Here is a 20564-nt window from a genome sequence, read left to right on the forward strand (position 1 = left end):
CCCATAGCTCCAATGATTCAGACCTCCCATTCTCCCTGCAAACAGATTTAGATTAATAATAAATGCCTATTGCAACAAAGTTATGGTGTCTATATGAATTTTAGACATGCAGGATATACAATAACATTGACAATACTTTGGTCCATTGGTCATTTATTGCACCTTAAAGCGAAAGCGAGTAGTCTACAAATATATTGCCTCCCTAACTTGATAGATGATCCTGTCAGTACAAAATGAGTATACATTATTTTACTACAACTACGCAGATGGCAGTAATTGCACTGGGATATCTACTGTCCATATGTCTTTGTGACCTCTGGCATAAAGGGGTTCCTTGAGCCAGCGTGGGTTTGACAGCTGTGTGAGGTGTTTCTCTGTGAGCCCAGTGAGCACTGCTGCCTTCTCCAGCTCCCTCAGATCCTTCTCTGGCACATTGTCAGAGCAGCACCAGGTCTCCCCCACTTCCACCAAGCCTAAAAACAAGACATGATGGGGGTTGGAGATTCATCTACTTTACAATTCCAAATCGAGTTTATAACAAACATGAGATGTGCTGTGTTTTAGTCCTCACCACTTGCTAAATCATACAAAAGTACTGTTTTACCTGCTACGACTCCACGGCCAAATCTGTCTCCGGATGCCAGAAGTTCCTCTATTTGCACGTGGCTCATTCCCAGTGTATGGGTGAGGATGTCTCTCCACTGGTCGGCCTCCCAGTCCTTCTGCGCAATATGAATAGCTAGAGTGCAGTTTTCCATTGTGGACAACAGAGGGCGCCAACGTGTCTCAATACTTTTTACACCGTCCAGTACTAATCCTGCATATGGCTGCTTGAATGATAGGCAACCCACTTGTAATGTCATCGTCACTCCACGTCGTGAATACGATACAACCAGGTGCTAGCTACTCTATCACTCTAAATCAATCCTAAAATAATGAGCTAGTAAGAAAGAGCTGTTGCACACATCATCACGCAGTCAATCAATGCCTTTGTAGTCTCTGTGACGCGTAAATTATGGCTGGCTGGCTGGCTACATGTATCCGACTGAAATTATAAAGGAACAATGATTGACTTATATAGACCACCTCGTTACAACAAATGCAATTTACTCGGCAATTCCTCGACGCACCAGAAACGTAATTTTTGACATTAGCTACAAGACTTTTCAACTACTCTCCCAAACCTTACACACTTCCTGTTTGTCCTGTTAACAAGCACGTCTTGATAAGAAGGTAATGGGAGTTCCAAAATGTTTAAAATAGGCGCATAGTGCCACCTAGCGACTGACAAGTCCATGGAAACCATTCATTCCATCATTTGTATTCACTGTAAATTGCAGCCAATCAAGTATACACAATGTGGAAACGGAAAAGTATTATTTCCAAAAAGTATTATTTCAATTTGAAATCAATGTTCATGCATTTGACACCGTTAACAAACAGTGATTTAAATGTTTTCAGCATTTAACACGTACTGAAGTGCTTGCCAGCAGAAAAAAACAGCTATATTGCAACAGAATGTGTATGGTGAAAGGTAAGAAACAAGGTACAATAGAGGGGAAAAGTATAACATTGGTCCGTCCTCGGTCAAAAACATGTTTTCAAATGAGTAATGCTCATCTCTCTGGCCAGCTGAGAGTGGTCACAGAACATAGACAAAACAAACAAAACATCAGGGGATACCATTAGAAGTACAATGGGGGGTGGGGAGACCATTTTGTATGAAGGGGAGTCACAATTTCACTAACAAATCATTTTTCACAGGTATAATAATAATAGAGAAGCGCCACTGCAGGTTTTCTCCCTTACATTACCCAATGTAGACCTGGCAAGGTAGAAGACGCAAACAGGCTGTTAACCCAGAATACTCAAGATGAATTGAAAACTAGAATACACTACTAGGAACCTTGAGGTGAAGTTGTGCACCCTGAATCTGACATTATTGTAACAGCAAAGGCCAACTACAATGACTGTCATAATGCAATATACACTGAATATATCAAACATCAGGAACACCTTCCTAATATCGTGTCTGGCACCTACTAACATACCCCGTTCAAAGGCACTTAAATCTTTTGTCTTGCCCATTCACCCTCTGAATGGCACACATACACAATCCATGTCACAATTGTCTCAAGGCTTAAAAATCCTTCTTTAACCAGTCCCCTTCATCTACAATGATTTAAAGTGGTTTTAACAAGTGACATCAATAAGGGATTATTGCTTTCACCTGGATTCACCTGGTTAGTCTATGTTGTGGAAAGAGCAGGTGTTCTTAATGTTTTTATACACTCAGTGCAAAGGGCCACTAGAGGAACAAGGTTGTAAACTTAAATACAATTGAGTGGACATAGATCAGGGTTGAGTCTTATTTCAGGAAAACACCCTATGAAATCAAAACCATCCAAATATAAAAATGTGTATAAGGGAATAATACTATATATACACACTATTATATTACAACAAATGTTCCTCACAATATAGAAGTTAAATAATTTAATAAACAAAAGCAAATATACCCAAGTAGCAAGCTAATCTTAGGTTTAAAAAGGATAGACTAATAAGCATGATCGTGTTGTCATCCTAACATATAGTATTTGAGCTTTGATACAAAAAGAAAAATCAGGGTTTGGGAAATTTGACACACATACAAAAGAATGTATCTTCAACTGGAATAATGTGAAAGATATCTGAATTTTAAAAGAGGATGCACGCTTTGGAGATATTTTGTTGGCGGCCAGAACATCACAAGGAAAATAGAAAGTACTATACAGTATATCACATAAATCAATGAAAAGGAACTCGTTCTTTCCACTGCCAATACAATGGAAAAACACACGTTGATATGAGTGCCTTTTGTTCCACATACTCTGCCATGGATTTTTGTTTTCAGAAAAAACTCATGTCCAAATTCCGGTCCCACCAGGTCCCATCGCTCACTAGGAGTGACTTACATGGAAAGCTATGCTCTTCTGCCTCTTCTTTAAAGGAGAAGTAATTTTTTTTTTTTTACAACCAAATCTCTATTTCTGATGTAAATGGCATGTTATAGAAGGGTCCAGCTACCTTTTTTATTTGTGATTTTACTTGTTTTTGAGAAACTTACTCCAAACAGCAAATCACTTCCTCATCCTCGTTGTGCAATATGGGGGCCCCCCAAAACCATGAATAAACGCTCCAAAAACACCAAAATAGGTTACATTAGAAACGGTAAAGCTCTCAGTATAGTGACGCAGGTATTTAGATATGTACACATGAAATTGCATCATCCCGAACTTTATCCGCAATGTAATATGCCGTTTCTAAAAGGCCATATTTGGGTGTTTTTTCAGGGCACCCATACTGCACAACAATAATGACGAAGTGATTCACAGTTTTGGGGTAAGTTTCTACTTAACCTTCTATAACACTCCATGTAATAAAAAATAGATATGTGGTTGTAAAGAATACTTATCCAGCTGTCTGGTGCATGTGAAGGCCATCAAAGCTCTAGAGCAGTTGTCGCAAAGCTTTCATTTAGTCAGGCATGTCAATGCACAGTTTTGGAGGAGGCACAAAGTACTTCCCTGGGCTCTGTGTGATCACCACACCATTTTTTTTGCTGAACATCGGGGCTATTTTTGGCGGGTCGTGTGCAGGCATCTCCTCGCACACCTCAGGGTCCTCATGGTGCAGGTCATAAGAAACGTTCCCATACTCCCGCAGGAAGGGAAAGAGCTCAAGAAGAAACTGGCAGAAGTCTTTTCGGATGCCAAACCACCCTGTTAGAAAATAGAAAAACCAGTTAAAACAAATATAGCTTGAAGCAACATTTAAAGAGTTACACTGACTGGATTCTCAGATAAATAAAAATTTACTTATATGACTTATATGGCAATTAATTCTGCTGCACTGCTATCACTGTCTGAGGAATCACTCACAGTGGTTGCCTCCTTTCTGGCCAAAGGTTGTGGCCATCAGAGTCACCAGGGATACCCAGAGAGGCACGAAAACTGACACATAGCTGGAGCTGTAGTGGCCATCCAATTTATGGACCAACAGGATCTGAAGAGCCAATGACAGAGACAACAATAACAATGTCCCAACTTCTTTAACTCTCTGAACACACAAATAACTGGGGGGGTGGCATGACCACATACCTCAAAGGTGAGCAAGGGTACAACGATTGTCATCCAGCTGATCGCCATGGTGATGTGAGTGCGCCGTTGCTCTGCGATAACGTCCATAGACCGCAGAAAGAGCACTGACCACACCATGTAGTAGAGCACCACAAGGCACAGGAAGGACATGAGGATCCACAGTGGCACACAGACGACCTGGATGACAAATCAACAGAATGTCTACGTATATTTCCATTCCAACTCGCTATATATTGTACTCAATTCCCATAATATTTCAGACCAAAATATTAGGGAGGTAGTTCTCTTACCAGCCATGGCCAACTGATGATTCTATCCAGTCGGAGGGCAATGAAGATAAACTGGAGAATATTGACCGAGCACAAGATCTCCAACTAATACAAGGAGAGATAGGAAGAACAGAAAAAAATGGGTGAGGGGAGGGGGGGAAACGAGGGAGATATATGTATCTATCTATTATAATCACCAAGATCTAGCCTAAATATGCTATTTGAGAAAAATAACATCCTTGTAACTGATAAAATGTCCGACTGACCTCTAGAGAGCGATCATGGCGAAAGCCCCACACACATGCTGCAACAGAGACAGGCGAGACGAAGAAGAGGGGCATGAAGACCAGCAGCCAGAAGTGGGTGCCCCTCTCCACACGGTCACACACCAGAACCTCAAAGGTGAGCAGGAGTAGGTGGATCCCAACCGCTATTAGCATGGCCTTGAACTCCACACAGGTTTCACCCTCAGCCCTGCATTGCCAGCATAACAGGCACAGTAAATAAGACATACTAGTCAGCGGTGATAGGTATGGCAACCAGACAGCTTCATATTGATAAGACAGCCACACTGACAGAAAAACAAAACAAAAAATAAAAGCATTTGGGTTTAAAAGCACACCTGTACTGTGGGTTATGGGACCAGACGCCTGTGCCAACTGAGGCACCGATGATAACCATTAGCTTCCATAGCCATATGGGGGCAAACACAGCCCAATAGCTCCATTTGATGATGCCATCCAGACGCAAGGATAGTAGAACAGAGAACAGCAACAGACAGGCATAGATGAGGAATTTACTGAGAAGGGAGGGGGGGGAACAATTTCATCAACCATGAATCACAATTTCATCAACCATGAATCACAATTTCATCAACCATGAATCTATTCAGCAATAAATTTAGCTTGCTACTCATCAGATTATGTTAGCGCAGGCTGGTACAAAAATGTGCACCCCGTGCAATTCCAGAACAAGGAAACTGAACTCAGTGGAGTCAGCCATTCCGACTATTCAGCCGTTTAGTTATCTAGCTAACGTTAGTTGGCATAAAAAAACAATGCTAACGTTACCTAGCTAATAATAACGACTGTAAAACAAGGCTGGCTAGCTAACATCAATGTTTGCTAACTTAGCTAATGCTGTCCTTCCCCAATATAATAGCTAAATTAGTTTTCTAATGTTAGCTAGTTCGTTAGTTGGGTCAGAAGTCCTAATGATTCACCGGTTCAGATAGCTAGCTAGTTCGCTAACGTTAAGTTAGTTAAGTTCCTGGTAGCTCGAACGCGAGACGTTAACTTAACAGCTAGATTTCTCTTTACGTTACCTGGGATTGAAATCTTGAAAGAATCCCCGAAGATTCATGACTATATTTTATATTCTTATTTGGATTAACAATAAAATTACGTATCAAGAGGATGTTTTTTTTAATCAGTCAAACTGCTTGCTATTGCGGTTCACGCTAGCTAGAGAGATAGGCCACTAGGGGCGTCATGTACAGTAAGGCTACCGCCACTGGCAACAATGTAGCTAGTGTTGTCAAAGCAAGACAGCTTGCTACAATGATAATGATAATGAACATGCTGTTCGACATTGCAGAAGACTGCCGACTGACTGATCTACAAAGAACATTGATTGCACCTTAAATAACTACTCATTAGTATTTGTAGATCAGTCAGTCACAATTGACCCGTGATACATAACACTACGATTTTGATCCTCTCTTACACTGCCACATTCTGGCACAAAGCATGAACGTTTTTTGACAGATATATACATTGTAGCCTAAACGCACGCAAAAATCAAATAGGATTATGTTTTAAAGCAACAGGCACGCATTTAATAATTGAGACAATGAAAATGAATATTTTTCATATCGGAATTAGCCATATGTATGTCCATAACCATTTTTTTGAATTGGGTGAAAAAACTACAAAAACCAGACTGTCAAGTAATGTTTTGCAGTCTGGAAACTCTCACGTGGATTCGTTATGAACAAGTATTTTTGGTAGATGTAGTTTATGATTTCAAATGTTATTAGTTGTCACGAATCACAAACGCACTTAAACTACATTACCCAAGAGGTTATACTATGCGTGTATCCTGCATTTTAACGCCAATGACAGCCGAAGGATGGAGGCAGGTAATAGCCACTAAAACAAATACCGTATTCACTTATTATGCGCCTCTCAGTTAGTCCCTTACATGTGTTGTCAGATCGTCCTGCCATTGAACCAAAAACATGTTTTCTAAAGATGTTGGTCGTTCTTAACTTGCCCCTGTAAAAAGCTATGGCTGATGTGAAAGTTTAGCCATTGTTGTTTCCTTGGTGGCCTGTTTCGCTCACTTGTCAACCCGGCGGCTTTCATAACATTTGAAAAGCGGGGCATTGTCAGTGGAATGTACTACTTCTCTGAAGTACGATATGTATTTTTTCAGTGTAAGGATGCTATGGTAATTTGGTCACACACAGTATTGTACTGTAGTCGGTAGTGTACAACTACACTCGTAGACGCCACTTTAGCCCTATTGACTATAGTGTCTTCTGGCAGGGGGAGTTTTGTTAAGAGCTCCGACGCTTGCTCAAAACATTAACACGCATCGCTTGCGGTACTGTTTTAGGAACGTATCTTTCATATCAGTGAAAAAAAAAAAAAAGCTAAATTACTACATGCCTTTTATAGGGTTAGTGTTCCCACAAGGCCATATCTTCATGTTACGCCGCCACCTGTGCTAATTAGCTATCTTCTTCGATGAGGTTTAATGGCGTTCGGCATCCAATACATGTTGCATTACCGCCACCTATTAGACTGGAATATAACCTCCCTTTATGCTTTGCTTAATTATAATTTTTTTCAACAAAAAATAATTACAACAAATACCCTACCATCTAACACTACACTCACAAAAAAAGTATAATAAATACCATAATAAATACCGTAGTCCTACTTCAGGCCAACATCCTGAAAAGATGGGACACCACCACTTAACACACCCTGTAACTCTTCTGATGTCAAGTCTCGCACACCCAAATACCTCTCTGCAGCTGCCACCACAACCTTTTTTCTGCGCCTTACGTTCCATTCAGTACAGTTGATAACCATTACTATAAATGCCAAAAATCCAATCTTACTGAAACATATCACTTGTTTATTTATCCCTCTGTACTGGTACAGATCTACTACTCACACCACTCCTCTTAGGATCCCTCCCCCTTGACCCATAGATTGCGGTCACACCATCCATACGGCACCTCCGACCATATTTTCGGACCAAACATTATTGTCTGGGGATGCAGTGTAGTTTGTCAACAGGAGGCACACACAGTATATGAGTCTGTACAAAACCGAAAGATTCTATCTCGCTGACATGAAAGATAAGGGCCGTATCAGCATATGTTTTCGAAAAACGTTTCAAAAGCGATGGTTATTGACGTTTCTAAACGTTAAAACACAGCATGGAATTGTAGTCTACACAGCCAAATCGGGGCAAATGTAGTGGCGGAAAATGATTCATACGGAGAAGAAGGGTTTTTGAGATCTAGTGTACAGCCTATACTGTGTGTTATCAGGCATAACGACAAATCAACCTGCATGTCTAATAATTCCAGCAAACCTAAATTATAATGTCAAATTGCAGCTAAATAACAACCCATATACCCAAAACTTCTTGTGTATAAACTCTATGAACTGGTGTATCACATCATGTACGTTTATTGACAAGTCTTCTTTTGTGTCTCCCATTTTCCATGTCTCGTTTCAGTATTAGCCAAGTATGAAAACCAGATAAATGTGTTTTCGGAATTCCTTGAAGACTTGCCTGACACCGACGAACCTGTATGGGTTTTAGGAGAGTGTTACAATGTTAAAACAGGTAGGCTGGCATCTTCTAGCAGTCATATTGGGATTTATATGTGGGGAAAAGAAGCAGAATAAGGGCTTGACGGTGCTTCTTGTTGTGTGGTCACAGAAAAGACAGAACTCCTATCAGACGTTCACTCGCGGTTATGGTTCACCTACAGGAAAAAGTTCTCTCCCATAGGTGAGTGAAACAGGCAGATGTTATTGTGATATCCAACTGATGGCTAGTTGCTTTAACGGTTAAGTATCTCTCTTTGTTTGGTCTGTAGGCGGAACAGGGCCCTCTTCAGATACAGGCTGGGGATGCATGCTACGGTGTGGGCAGATGATTCTTGCACAGGCCCTGGTATGCTCGCAGCTGGGACGAGGTGAGGAGGATGTCTCAAGAGTCGTGTACATAGCTGTATGGGGTGGGGATCTATGGAACTGCATCAGCAAAGGGGTGTTTTATGTGTGAATTATTCATCTGGGGGAGAGATTTTGAGGATCCCAAATAGGTCATGATATGTATAGTACTATGTAATCAATTCAACAGTGAGAAAGAGAAAGGGGTTATATCAGACAGGGTATCAGAATGCATAGCTGCGGGAATTAGGGGTGATGAGGGTGCTGCAGCACCCCCTGAAAAATCAGAATATATATATATATTTTTTTTTGTGTGTGAAAAATATTTTTTTCACAAAAGTAGTGCACTGGGCCTTTACTAGTCCTGTATTACCTGACCATAGCATCTGTAGCATGGCTATGTCAGAATGGCACAGTGATTGTGGCCTGTTTTCCTGTTGTAGCCTGGCGTTGGAGGACAGAGGGAGGACAGCCAGAGGAGTACCATCGTATCCTCCACTGTTTCCTGGATAGGAAAGACAGCTGCTACTCCGTACACCAAATGGGTAAGACAGAGTCATAAGCTAACCCTGCCGTAACCTTGGTCTGACCACACCTACCATGAATCAGCAGATTAAATGTTTTCGTTTTTTCTCTCACATTCCTATAATTGTCTAGAGGACAGGTCCTCAAAGTAAAGAAGTGTAACTTGAAGAAAGAATATCAAATAGCCTGATGAATAGACGGCAGGTTAGACAGGCTAGAAAGGAGCCATGACTTAGACCTTTGCAGTGAACTTTGTTTGCCTTTTACCTGCTTGCAGCTCAGATGGGAGTCGGTGAAGGGAAGTCTGTGGGAGAGTGGTATGGCCCAAACACAGTTGCGCAAGTACTCAAGTAAGTATTTTATGAGCATGTTTTACGACTGATCAATTCATTCATGAATATTGATTACGGAACATTGAAAAGATCAGTAGTGGACTCAGTGACTTCAAGCTAAAATAAGTTTGGGCCACGAATAAGGAACCTGTTATCTCTCCTCAGGAAACTTGCACTATTTGATGACTGGAATTCTCTTGCTGTGTATGTGTCAATGGACAACACGGTGGTGATCGAGGACATCAGTACGTTTTTTTTCCTCACTTGTTGAACTCTTACCATCTGAGAGTTCTGTATAGGATCACAAAGGTGATGCCAAAAAGGACACAAATGTTTTCTTTCCATGTCCTCTCCAGAGAAGCAGTGTCGCCAGGCAAGCAGAGGGAGCAGATTGCGGCCCAGACCCTGTGGCTGGGGGGAACCCTTCACCTCTGGAGAAACACCAGAGCAAGCCTGTTTGCACACGCACGGGAACAGAGCCACAGTGTGTCCACATTCTCAATCCCAGTCTCGTTCTGACTGGAGGCCCCTGCTGCTGGTCATACCTCTCCGTTTGGGAATCAACCACATCAACCCTGTCTACATCCAGGCCCTCAAGGTACAAGGAATTCTTATTCTGTATTCTGTTCTTATTCAATTGATACTAAACTACAATGTTCCTGTATTTGCGGTTGCCTTTTAAATAGTTATACTGGTCTCACTCTGTTCTCTCATTCAGGAGTGTTTTAAAATACCACAATCCTGTGGTGTGCTGGGAGGAAAGCCCAATCTGGCCTATTACTTCATCGGATGTGTAGGTGAGTCTAAGAGGAAGCCGTAAGTGAAGGTTCCCAAAAAGGAAGCAAAAAAAGAAAGAAAAGCCAAACCTGTGAGTTGTCAAGCCACTGTGTTCAGCCAGGCCTGTATGTGTCCTCCAGGAGAGGAGCTGATATATCTGGACCCCCACACCACCCAGTCAGCCGTGGAGTCAGAGGCTGGCAGCGGAGTGGACGACCAGAGCTACCACTGTCTGAGGAGTCCACGCCGCATGAAGATCACTAACCTGGACCCCTCTGTGGCCCTGGTGAGAGCTGAACCCACACACCGACCACCATAACCTGCTCTGCTACCGAGCCTCCTGTCTCACGGGCCTCGTTCGTATAGTTCAAATGATTTTTTTTTTTTTTAAAAGTGGCATGTTCTAAAGGGTTGCTTCAATGTGAATTTTGTGTACAGTGGTGATGATTTTGCCAATCAAAATTCGATCTTTTTTTCAAAGGGATTTTTTTGTAAGAGTGAGGATGACTTTGACAGTTGGTGTAGCCTGGTCCAGCAGGTAAGAGTCATCCACTCAAACCACACGTCAATGCAGATGACGGTTATTCTCTTGTGATTGAGACCCGTGTCCTTTAAGGAGATCCAGATGAAGAGGAACCTGCGGATGTTTGAGCTGGTGGAGAATCACCCCCCCCACTGGCCCCCCTTCGTTCCTCCCACCAAACCAGAGGTTCAGACCACAGGGGCAGGTATGAGCTATGTCACCAGACAGACCCATAATATTACACCAATAACAAATTCTGTCTGCAAATAATTATAGGGATACAGCTTCCACTCTTATTTCTCTATATTGTTTTGAAATGTCAGTATAGGTCTATACAGGAAGTGTATTTATTTATAGGTGCATGACTGCTCCTTATTACTTGAACCGTATTGAAACTTCCATGTGGTGTTTAATCTCAACTGAAACCTACAAACTAAATTGAGTGTGCCGTGTCAAACGGATTACTGTTGTGTTCTCGTTTTGAACAGAGTTCATCGAATCGTCCGACAAGCTGTTTGAGTCAGAAGAGGAGTTTGAGATCCTTAACGTGTGACCAGCTTCCCCTCCCCTCCGCCCAGTCCAGTGGATGATGGCGATTGGGTTGATTCCTTTGGCCACCATCTTCCATACTGTGCTGTAGAAGTGCCTCAGAACAACACCAAACATTAACTGCTTACCACTTTGCAAAAAAAAAAGAAAAAAAAAATCACCCAACAAGAGACAATACTAGATAAGAAAAGATTCTGGACAACAACTCAAAACAAAGTGACCAAATGAAGGCAGAAACATGATGTACACAGTAAATACAAGCTTGCACTGTCTCACTTTGATGTTGTAACTAGGAAACAAAGCCAGGGTCCTACAGTAGGTGAAGACCGGGGTGAGGATGATATCTCCTCGTTACACACTACCTCCTGACGCCAGGAGACAGCAAATATGCAGACACATTTTTTTCCCAGGGTTAAAATACAAACATTCAACAAATAACTTAAGAAAAGTGCCTCTCTTAAATATATGTGTGGTATTCAATGGTTAGAATAAGGGGTTTCCCAAGGTATTGGTGTGGAACATCCCCACTCATGTAAATATGCCTGACAATAAAGATATTTAAATATATATTGTAATTCAGCCTCAGGGTTGATATTCTGTTCTTGCACCATCTTCCTTGTGTGTATTTCTGAGAAGGAGCTAAAATGGCCTTGTGTAGAATAGAGCCTTGAGTGATCATTAGCAAAACTGGCTTCTTGTGATGAACCTACCCCATCTTTTCCTGCAAACCCCTTTCCACTGATGAATTGTTGTTCTATGATGGTTATTGATTGTCCCTGCAGCCCACTGTATTAGTACGGAGGATGATGGCCTGTGGTGACAACTGAATTATAATGGTTCTAGTATTACTGGTTGTACATCTAACCCAGTAAATGAAGACAAGCTGTGGATAACATTTTCTATATTTTAAATGGTGTAATCCTATCTCAGGCATAAAAGGGTGATATCGCCGTGGCAATCCAATACGAAACAGTATTTTTTTTCCTTTTTCGTACAGGTACAGAGCAACATTCCAGTAAATGCCCTGTGAAAAATAAGAAAATAAAACATCCCTCTCTTGACTCACGAAAAAGACATCAGTAAGGCCCACACAAGAAGTATATTCTTCAAATTGACAACCAATACAAAACCAACTTCTTTGTAAGGAGCTATAGGAACATGTTCTCCAAGTGTAGCAACAACCGCCAAAAGAAAATAAACATGACAGGCATTTTCAATATGAATAATTAAACTGGGAAAAAATAACTCATTTCTTTTTTCTTTTTTTTCTTCTCATTCTATAGACAACGAGGCTGAGTATTCACAATCTGGTTTGTTCTGTATTAATCCATTCAAAAGCAGGATAAACCAGTGACATCCGGCACATACAAATCACTGTTTGGATGAGAAGTACGATGAGGTGAGCTAATGAGAGGGCTTCTACCGTTCCATTCAACTGCAGAGCAGTGATTATCTGCAGGATGGCACACGAGGACATAGTCATCGTGCTCAGTTCCTCTGTGAAGGGGGGGGGCTGGTTGGAGCTTGGTAGAGAGGAATAAGAGGTGCAGGACTTAACAGCCTCGGGTGAGCCATGTGTATGGGGCTCCAAAGAGACATGTCCATGTATTCATGACAGTGAATGATCGACATGACTAAGGCTCTCCTTTGCTGGTGAACAGCTATGTGGAAGCATCATGTAGCCCTGCGGCCCCACCTGGTCTGAGGAGAACGTGGTAGCACTAGGTGTTTGAGGAGTGGGAGTCACATTGACTTCTGAAGGGATATAATCTGCATCATGAGGCCCTGGGCATATAACTGCCCTCCACTGAGGGTGTATGTGTACTCTGATGATAGACATGAAGGAAACGAGGCTTGGATGAGAGGTATTTTTCACATTTTGGAGTGCATGAAGTGATTTGCTGGTATTGTCTGGAATATTCAGGGGTAGACTTTTTCCACATCAAAGATCTCGCCATTACCTTCAGATCCATGGCCACGTAGTCAGTCCGGCTGTTCTCTTCAATGAGTGGGAGTCAGAGGTGTTACTGCTGGAGAACTGAAAGGCTTGGAGCCCAAATCCTCAGCCCAGACAGAGCCTCTGTCTGTGTTTTCGCCATTTTCAAAGCGCTGAACGTTCCGGGGAAACCACAAACTTTTAGTGCTCAGTAGCTTGTACATGTTTTGATTTTCTAATACATTTACTTACATGATCAGGTAATCACCAGGTACTTCGCAACTAAAAGCCACTATTTTTGCTGTGCAATTGCATTTTCGCTACACATCTTCAACTAATAATCGCTCATTTTTCTTGAAGCAGGATACACTTCTGTAAAATTAAGACAACACTTGAATTGAACAGGTCTGCGTTTCAATTGGTCAGTCTTTAGGGTTTATGATTTACTATAACATACAACACCACCAGCCAATAAGATCGAGAGGTTTTGACAATAATTAAGTAAAAAAAATAATTAAATGGCTCGACACTTCGTCTATGTTGGAGCACTATAAAAAGGTACGTAACATAGAAGTTGCCAGTGTGACAACTCTATGCTATAGGTTGTGTATTTAGCGTGCCATATAATTGACTCGTGAAGGTGGTTGGCTACAGACTTATTGTATTATTTTTTTGTTGCAACATGTAATACTTTATCTCTCAATTTGTTTTGAAGCCAGTCATATTTTTGCAACACATCAGCTTCACAAACACACAGGACAGTGAAAGATATCTCAGCAGAATTTACACTTGTTTTGGCTCACAATGTTTTCCCTACTCACTCTTCTGATGAAAGGATTTCATGCAAATTGTAATGAGGATAGCCTACGTGTAGGATTATATTGGCCTCATAGGCCTATTATGGGCCACGTTCAGTTTCCAAACGTTGTTGAACGTTGCCATGAATAGAGCCGACATGATTACATGTCGGAGACGGAGAGGCGTGTTGGTTCTACATAATAACATGTTTTTATCTGAATGTTCCAAAACTTTGTGTGGTGCTGAACGCGACCCTGGTACCGTCCCGTTCAGCCTTAGGGGGGCAGTGTAGCGCATACTGGAGTTGAGATGAAAACACTGGAATCTTTAAATGCCCAGATTCTGATACTGTAATAGAATGTCACTTTGTCCACTGGACAATTGTTTCTAAAGAAAGATGTTCGATGCATGTTTCCTTCATTCATCTACGTTGGCTTTTAGTGCATAGTTGCATCACAAGATACTGTACTTGCAGGGCCACGCTCAAGCACTGTGTGACGAAACCAACCAAATGCAATTCCAATTCCATTTATTTGAGATTCAGATAATAAATGGTAGGTAAAACACATGTTTTTAGCATCTCATGCGAATGACTCTATGGATATGGAAAGCTTTCAGACAGCTCAGAAGGATCGGATACAACTGCATAGTAGATTCATGAAACATAGATCCAGTTTTATGTTGCAATACACTATCATATTTGTACGTGTACAATCCTTATATGAACCCTTGTATGATTGTTTATTTGAGCACAGGAAAAGTACACATGCTCCCGAGATGCAAAGATTGTGCACCCACCCAACTGGGTCAAAACGACATTTTAGTTTATTTTTACTGACAACCTCATGTAAAGAGTGTTTTCTTCCTTAAGTACCAGTGACTCATCTACTGTACTACATGCTGTCTGCTTCAGGAAAGGGAGAACTGGGGTGAGGGGCAGGTCAGAAATGTGATCCCTCTATGTCTCAGTAAATTAAATCCCATGGGCTATTTATATCTCCTTCTCCAGAGACAAATTCTTCTTTGAAAAGCTCCTTATTAACATTGCAGAATAATCTCTACAGTATATTGTACTGCAATATATCCTGTGATGTCATCTGCAATATATCCAGTGATGTCATCTGCAATATGTCGACCGATGCCAACTGTAACATTTCCAGTAATGCCAACTCACCCTGTCCCAATGAGGCTTTGTTGTCTATTTCTAAAAATGCCCATAGATGAGGAGCAGCTCATAGCTTCACATAGAAAGCTGTCCCCTACTCATTCACAACGTCTGATGGCCTGTGGCACTGACTTTTCAAACTACCATTTCCATAGGAAGAGTTTTGGTTGGACAAAAGTCTTTGAGTGTCAAAATGGCAAATACAAGTGCAGAGAGTATGCAGTTTTCACTTGATGTTTCTCCTCATCCCCCTGAGTTGTTTCTTGTGCTTCGGGGATGATACCTCATCACATTGTCCTCCTCGTCCAAACTTGCTGCCAGAGTCCGTCACTGTCTGCACAGTCAAGATCCTCCTCACCGGAGGAGGGGGGGTGATTGAAGCATATGCTGCACATGGGAACTCTACTCATAATGTGCTGCAGGTATCCACTTTAAATTGTCATAGTAACTCCTTATGATCCGGTGGTTAAGTGCAGTTTGTATACAGTTCGTGATGCATACAGTAGTTTGATACCTGCAGGAACACGGTCACTTGGACCACAATTACTGTCCCTGTGTCGGTTGTTTTTGCACTCCTACCAGCCAGTAGGTCTCCTCTGTGCCTTTTCCTTGTGGAAACATGGGATGTGGAGACATGGGACATGTCCATGGTCATTATGTACCACAGATAAGTCACTAAAACAGTATTCGGTTGTTCATTTTATTATTTACTTTGAGGGTAATAGAAATGCCCAACAGTGGGAGCACAAAACACTCAACTGACCTTGAGCTCTTTCTTTTGACGAAGTTGAACCTGGTTGCCTCTACAGATCCACTAGGATCTTTGCTGTGCGATGGCTCAAATGGATTCGGTATGCTGCGAACAACATGGCAGGGAAAATCCTGTGGGATAAAGCGATGGCTAAAACGCAGCTTAGAATTGCTTCATCTTTTATCCATATTGGGCTTTCTGGTGGCAGTTGAGAGGACTTACGCTTTCCTGTTGACTGAAACACACCACTTAGGGCCCTATTCAATTGAAACTGGATAAACGTGTACATCCTAGACAGTTTCTTTGAGGGTGTGTGTGAGTGTTGTTATTGTCTGTTACTCATGGAGGCAGCTTCTGAGTGAGAGAAACAGAAGACTGAGAAACTACTATCTCCAGCTCTCTCTGATCCGCTCCTCCGTGTTAGAGGAGTACTGCTCCAGGATCCACAGCACAGAGTCTAGAATGTTGGTCTCCCTCCCTTTTGTTAATGTTCTTAAACTGCGATTGATTGGGAACAGGGTTAAATGAATGGTAAAATTGATTGAAATTTCACTGACAAAAGGTTCCCTTAGTCAAATGTTTGTTTCTTTCTTGGTTTCATTAAGACGCCGATTGTGAGCTGTTTTTGATGTCTCGGATATCTCAGGCTAAGGTACCTGGTCAAAGATGTCATCAAAGTGCGTCCGCCCGCCTGTTCGTTCCAGCACTGTTTCACCAGCTGGATACACTCCAGGGGTGGCGTGGTCTGGTGACACCACAGCATAGTGGAGGAGGGTTACTCACCTTCTGGATGATACTTGACAGACAGGAAGAGAGCATTGGGACCATGCATGCAACAGACAACGTATATGTGCACACATTCAAATGAAGCCTGAATCATTCACGCATATTAAACTAAACTGTTAAACCTGTTTTTGATTGTGTCTGGGGTTGTGATTGGATGAGTGATCCCTACCTTCAGCAGACAGGTCAAGTGTCACACCCTGATCAGTTTCACCTGTCCTCGTTATTGTCTCCACCCCCTCCAGGTGTTGCTTGTTTTCCCCAGTGTATTTATCCCTGTGTTTCCTGTCTCTCTGTGCCAGTTTGTCTTGTATGTTCCAAGTCAACCAGCATTTTCCCCGTTCTCCTGCTTTTTGCTATTCTCCCTTTATCCTAGTCCTCCCGGTGTTGACCCTTGCCTGTTTCTGCACTCTGTACCTGCCTACCTGACCATTATGCCTGTCTCGACCACGTGCCTGCCTGCCACTCTGTACTTCCTGGACTCTGAACTGGTTTTGACCTTTTGCCTGTCCACGACCATTCTCTTGCCTACTCCTTTTGGATTAATAAACATCTTAAACTCCAACCATCTGCCTCCTGTGTCTTGCAACTGGGTCTCACCTTGTGTCATGATAACTAGAGTCCAATTGAGAAGAGCATCGTCAAAGGGATGCACAGGAAGACTATGATAGGATGGAGTGTATCCGCTCCACCTGACCCCGAATCAGGACGATGAAGTGGGAACAAAAACATCACATAGTGAACGTAGCATTTGCCTGATTTTAAAAAAAGACCCCCTAGCTTCCTGAAGTTACCACAAACTATGTCAACATTCCACCACCACACCCTGTTCTAATTCTCTGTTCCACTTTCCTCTAGAGAAAGAGGTCTTCTCTCTGAACAGATGGCAACCTTCTCTTCCTGTTTTGCTGGTGTGGGTGTGAGTGAGGGCAGTGTGTTAGTGTGTGTGTTCCTTTGTCTGTGTTTAACCCCCCCCCCCCCCTACCCCATGTGGTTTTGTATAATTTGCTGTGTTCTCTCCTCACCTACTGTGCATAAGGTTTGGGGCTGGGGTGGGAAGTGGGTGCTGCAGCCCAGAGACCTGACCATCCAGGGTCTAGGTCCACATGGTGGGTGGGCAGCAGAGGCCAGGACTGCCTATCGGTGACCAGCACCACATACTCCAGTAGGCTGGCCCCGGAGCCATTGGTTCCCGACATGTTGGCAGAACCCATAGAAAGCCATGTTTCTGGAGTGGTGCACCAGCTCGGCTCCAGACATCGACTACCTAACGTCACGCACATTCTGCATAGCGTCAGCCATGAAGAGGATAGAGCTGTAGACGGTACCAAACAGAGGGGGAATGTGGAAAAAGATCAAAAATAACGTACTGATGTTACACAAATGCAAATATACAAAACCGGGGACACTCCAACGATCTGATTTAGCCCAAACTATGGCTATTCATGAAAAAACCCTTTAGCCCCAGTTCTCCTCAGCTCATTCAGCTGTACCAGGTGGAGCTTGATGTGTCTTGTAGGAGGAGTTTTCCTCTGAGTTCATGGTGGCGGTCAAGACAGCGTTGCATGCTCTCCGCGGCTTGCCGTGGTTGACGAGGGCGGGGTAGTGCACGTCCTTGTAGGGCAGGCTGTAGAGCAGCGTGTCGTAGGGGATGAACTCGAGGGACCGTCCGTCAGATGCGTGTCCAGAGCAGTCTCCAACAGCAACCTCTGGTTACGCCCTCCAATCAGCACAATCAAACACAACCACACAATAGGTTAGTAGTAACAGTAGTAGTTGTATTTTTATACTGTCTCTGGTACTGATTGTAGTACTAATAGTTGTTAGTGGTGGACAAATAGTAGTTTTATTGAAAGAAAAACCACAATGAAAAACCGTACTGTTTTCTGCTCTCTGGACCCTAGTGAGAGCCAGTCGTATGCTAGCAGGGCCCTTGTCTGTGGATACCACGGTGGTTACGCAGGGCATTGGCCACCTTGCTGACTGTGTCCACCCACACACATCCTCAGCCGAGGAGATGATCCCTATGTGTGCTCAGCGGAAGTGTCTCACCAGGCTGAGTGGCACCCAGGTGGGCGAGGGCACCGTGCAGGCAAAGGTAAGGTGCCCTACTTCAATCATCCAGCACATAGTTCACACAGACTCAAGAATAAAGAGGCTGCTTCACAGTAGCCAGGGTTGACAGGGCCCAGGAAGGCATTAGCCTGTGATTAGTGGCCTAGGTAACCTTTGAGTGACTTGGATGTCTGGCAGTCCTCATCGATGATGACGTACTCGAAGGTGGCGCCCAGAGACAGTGAGGGGTCATTGTTGATCGTCTCCACAGTTAGCCGCGCTGCAGTCTGAGGCAGGACCTTAGCAAACAGAGGGTCACATTTCCAAGGTCCCACTATCCCCGCCTTGAACACAGTAGATCAGGCCACATAGGACAAACAGACTGAAGGATGCCAGCAGGAACCACAGCAGCCAGGGTCCATGGGGAGGTATAAGGGAACTTGGCTTCTTTGAGGACTGGGGTTGTCAAATAGGTTGAGGCCACTCATGCAGTGAACTGTGAAGCTGGTAAAGCTGCCGGAGCATTGCAAGATGCCTCCTCCAGCAGATTCCACTATCCATCAAACACTGTCCTTCCCCCCCAAAAGGCCCGATGTCTTGTGAAATATAAAGTTATGACGACAGACATGGCTAGGTTTATTTGACGTAATTCAATAGGTTTATTTTCTCCAATGGGATGATTATTCATCATGTGTGGTGATGCTAATCTAATCAAGGCAGACAGGGAGTACAGATAGAAAAAGCCCTCTCTCTGTCCCCATCGACACCTGCCTACTAGCACTGTCACAGCGACCTGTCTAATCCTCAGTAGAACCGTACTCAACCTGTCGTTCCAGCTCCATGTGTTAGAATTGTGATTCGAGAGAAAAACAAACTCAATTCACATATTCAACCTCGCTTGTAAAATATCATAAATATCATATCATACAATTATCCTTATATTTCGTGTGACATGAAAACGAACCCTTATTACATATCCTTTTGAAAGACGTTGTGAGACATCACTACGTATCCTTTTGAAAGACGTTGTGAGACATCACTACGTATCCTTTTGAAAGACGTTGTGAGACATCACTAAATCCAACTCAGTCACACGTATTATTTGTTGGAATTAACCTGAAATGACATTTTAAACGAAGTTCTAATTCTTTAAGAGAGACATCCGAGACCAGAAAGTAGACACGTCTTGTGTTATATAGGACACTGTATATAGGATAACTATACTACTGTATAGTTATACTACTATAACTATACTACTCTATACTACATTCCCCAAACATTTAAATATCATTCATTGATTTATAAGAGCAATGCATTTGAACATTGACTTCATAAAGAAAGCAGCCCTCCTATCACCTGATGGGGTCAGAGGTCAAAGATGAGTGATATCTCACAATCTATTGATACGCTGCTAGCCGACATTGATACACAAACTTGTATTTGGCGGGTGCACCATCATCCAGCCTCAGCTTAGACAAGTCCTCACCATTTTAGCACAAATTCTCCCCTTCTGGAACATTAAGGTCTCTTCAATCCAGGGATGTTCCCACTCTAACACTGAACAGGAAAACCATGTTGAAATTGAAACTTAGAGTGGACCTTAGTAGTGGGAGTGAAATACTAAACGCTTGTAATCCAGTCAGTCATATAGTATCAGGAGTGACACATTGAGGACCTAGGGCAAATTACCTGTGGATTATATATACAATTATATGTATACATTTAATATATTAAATCCCATCTATCTATCTCTACCACTC

General features: G+C 42.7%; 3 protein-coding genes and 1 pseudogene across 3 annotated transcripts; 1 reads left to right on the forward strand and 3 right to left on the reverse strand.

Moving 5' to 3' along the window:
• Positions 1–136: 136 nt before the first annotated feature.
• LOC139536903 (protein EOLA1-like) lies at positions 137–1013 on the reverse strand. Its single transcript, XM_071337613.1, has 2 exons — positions 605–1013; positions 137–473 (listed from the first exon to the last, which is right to left on the reverse strand). Exons 1-2 carry the CDS (start codon positions 861–863, stop codon positions 259–261), a joined length of 474 nt encoding a protein of 157 aa, XP_071193714.1. The 5' UTR covers positions 864–1013; the 3' UTR covers positions 137–258.
• Positions 1014–2481: 1468 nt separating this feature from the next.
• Positions 2482–5896, reverse strand: LOC139536902 (transmembrane protein 185-like). The gene is made up of 7 exons (XM_071337612.1): positions 5733–5896; positions 5031–5207; positions 4675–4882; positions 4430–4513; positions 4140–4316; positions 3921–4044; positions 2482–3761 (listed from the first exon to the last, which is right to left on the reverse strand). The coding sequence occupies exons 1-7, from the start codon at positions 5768–5770 to the stop codon at positions 3517–3519; spliced, it is 1053 nt and encodes a 350-aa protein (XP_071193713.1). The 5' UTR covers positions 5771–5896; the 3' UTR covers positions 2482–3516.
• A 513-nt stretch (positions 5897–6409) lies between these two features.
• LOC139536904 (cysteine protease ATG4A-like) lies at positions 6410–11883 on the forward strand. Its single transcript, XM_071337614.1, has 13 exons — positions 6410–6548; positions 8168–8278; positions 8375–8446; positions 8535–8633; positions 9054–9155; positions 9413–9485; positions 9633–9712; positions 9824–10065; positions 10186–10264; positions 10385–10530; positions 10726–10782; positions 10861–10972; positions 11256–11883. Exons 1-13 carry the CDS (start codon positions 6539–6541, stop codon positions 11318–11320), a joined length of 1248 nt encoding a protein of 415 aa, XP_071193715.1. The 5' UTR covers positions 6410–6538; the 3' UTR covers positions 11321–11883.
• Positions 11884–17774: 5891 nt separating this feature from the next.
• LOC139538016 (retinal guanylyl cyclase 2-like) lies at positions 17775–18485 on the reverse strand (annotated as a pseudogene).
• Positions 18486–20564: the final 2079 nt, after the last annotated feature.

This window comes from Salvelinus alpinus, chromosome 13 (genome assembly GCF_045679555.1).
Source record: "Salvelinus alpinus chromosome 13, SLU_Salpinus.1, whole genome shotgun sequence".
In the NCBI taxonomy this organism is placed as follows: domain Eukaryota; kingdom Metazoa; phylum Chordata; class Actinopteri; order Salmoniformes; family Salmonidae; genus Salvelinus; species Salvelinus alpinus.

What these genes read in the sequence shown, in the direction of transcription:
- LOC139536903 (XM_071337613.1), bottom strand. Translation starts at nt 863, where the DNA reads ATGACATTACAAGTGGGTTGCCTATCATTCAAGCAGCCATATGCAGGA. An exon ending in TGGCCGTGGAGTCGTAGCAG is followed by an intron (nt 474 to 604) that starts GTAAAACAGTAC and finishes TCTTGTTTTTAG; the next exon opens with GCTTGGTGGAAGTGGGGGAG.
- LOC139536902 (XM_071337612.1), bottom strand. Translation starts at nt 5,770, where the DNA reads ATGAATCTTCGGGGATTCTTTCAAGATTTCAATCCCAG. An exon ending in TCCCATAACCCACAGTACAG is followed by an intron (nt 4,883 to 5,030) that starts GTGTGCTTTTAA and finishes CTGGCAATGCAG; the next exon opens with GGCTGAGGGTGAAACCTGTG. An exon ending in TCATCAGTTGGCCATGGCTG is followed by an intron (nt 4,317 to 4,429) that starts GTAAGAGAACTA and finishes TTTGTCATCCAG; the next exon opens with GTCGTCTGTGTGCCACTGTG.
- LOC139536904 (XM_071337614.1), top strand. An exon ending in CTACTCCGTACACCAAATGG is followed by an intron (nt 9,156 to 9,412) that starts GTAAGACAGAGT and finishes ACCTGCTTGCAG; the next exon opens with CTCAGATGGGAGTCGGTGAA. An exon ending in TCTACATCCAGGCCCTCAAG is followed by an intron (nt 10,066 to 10,185) that starts GTACAAGGAATT and finishes TCTCTCATTCAG; the next exon opens with GAGTGTTTTAAAATACCACA.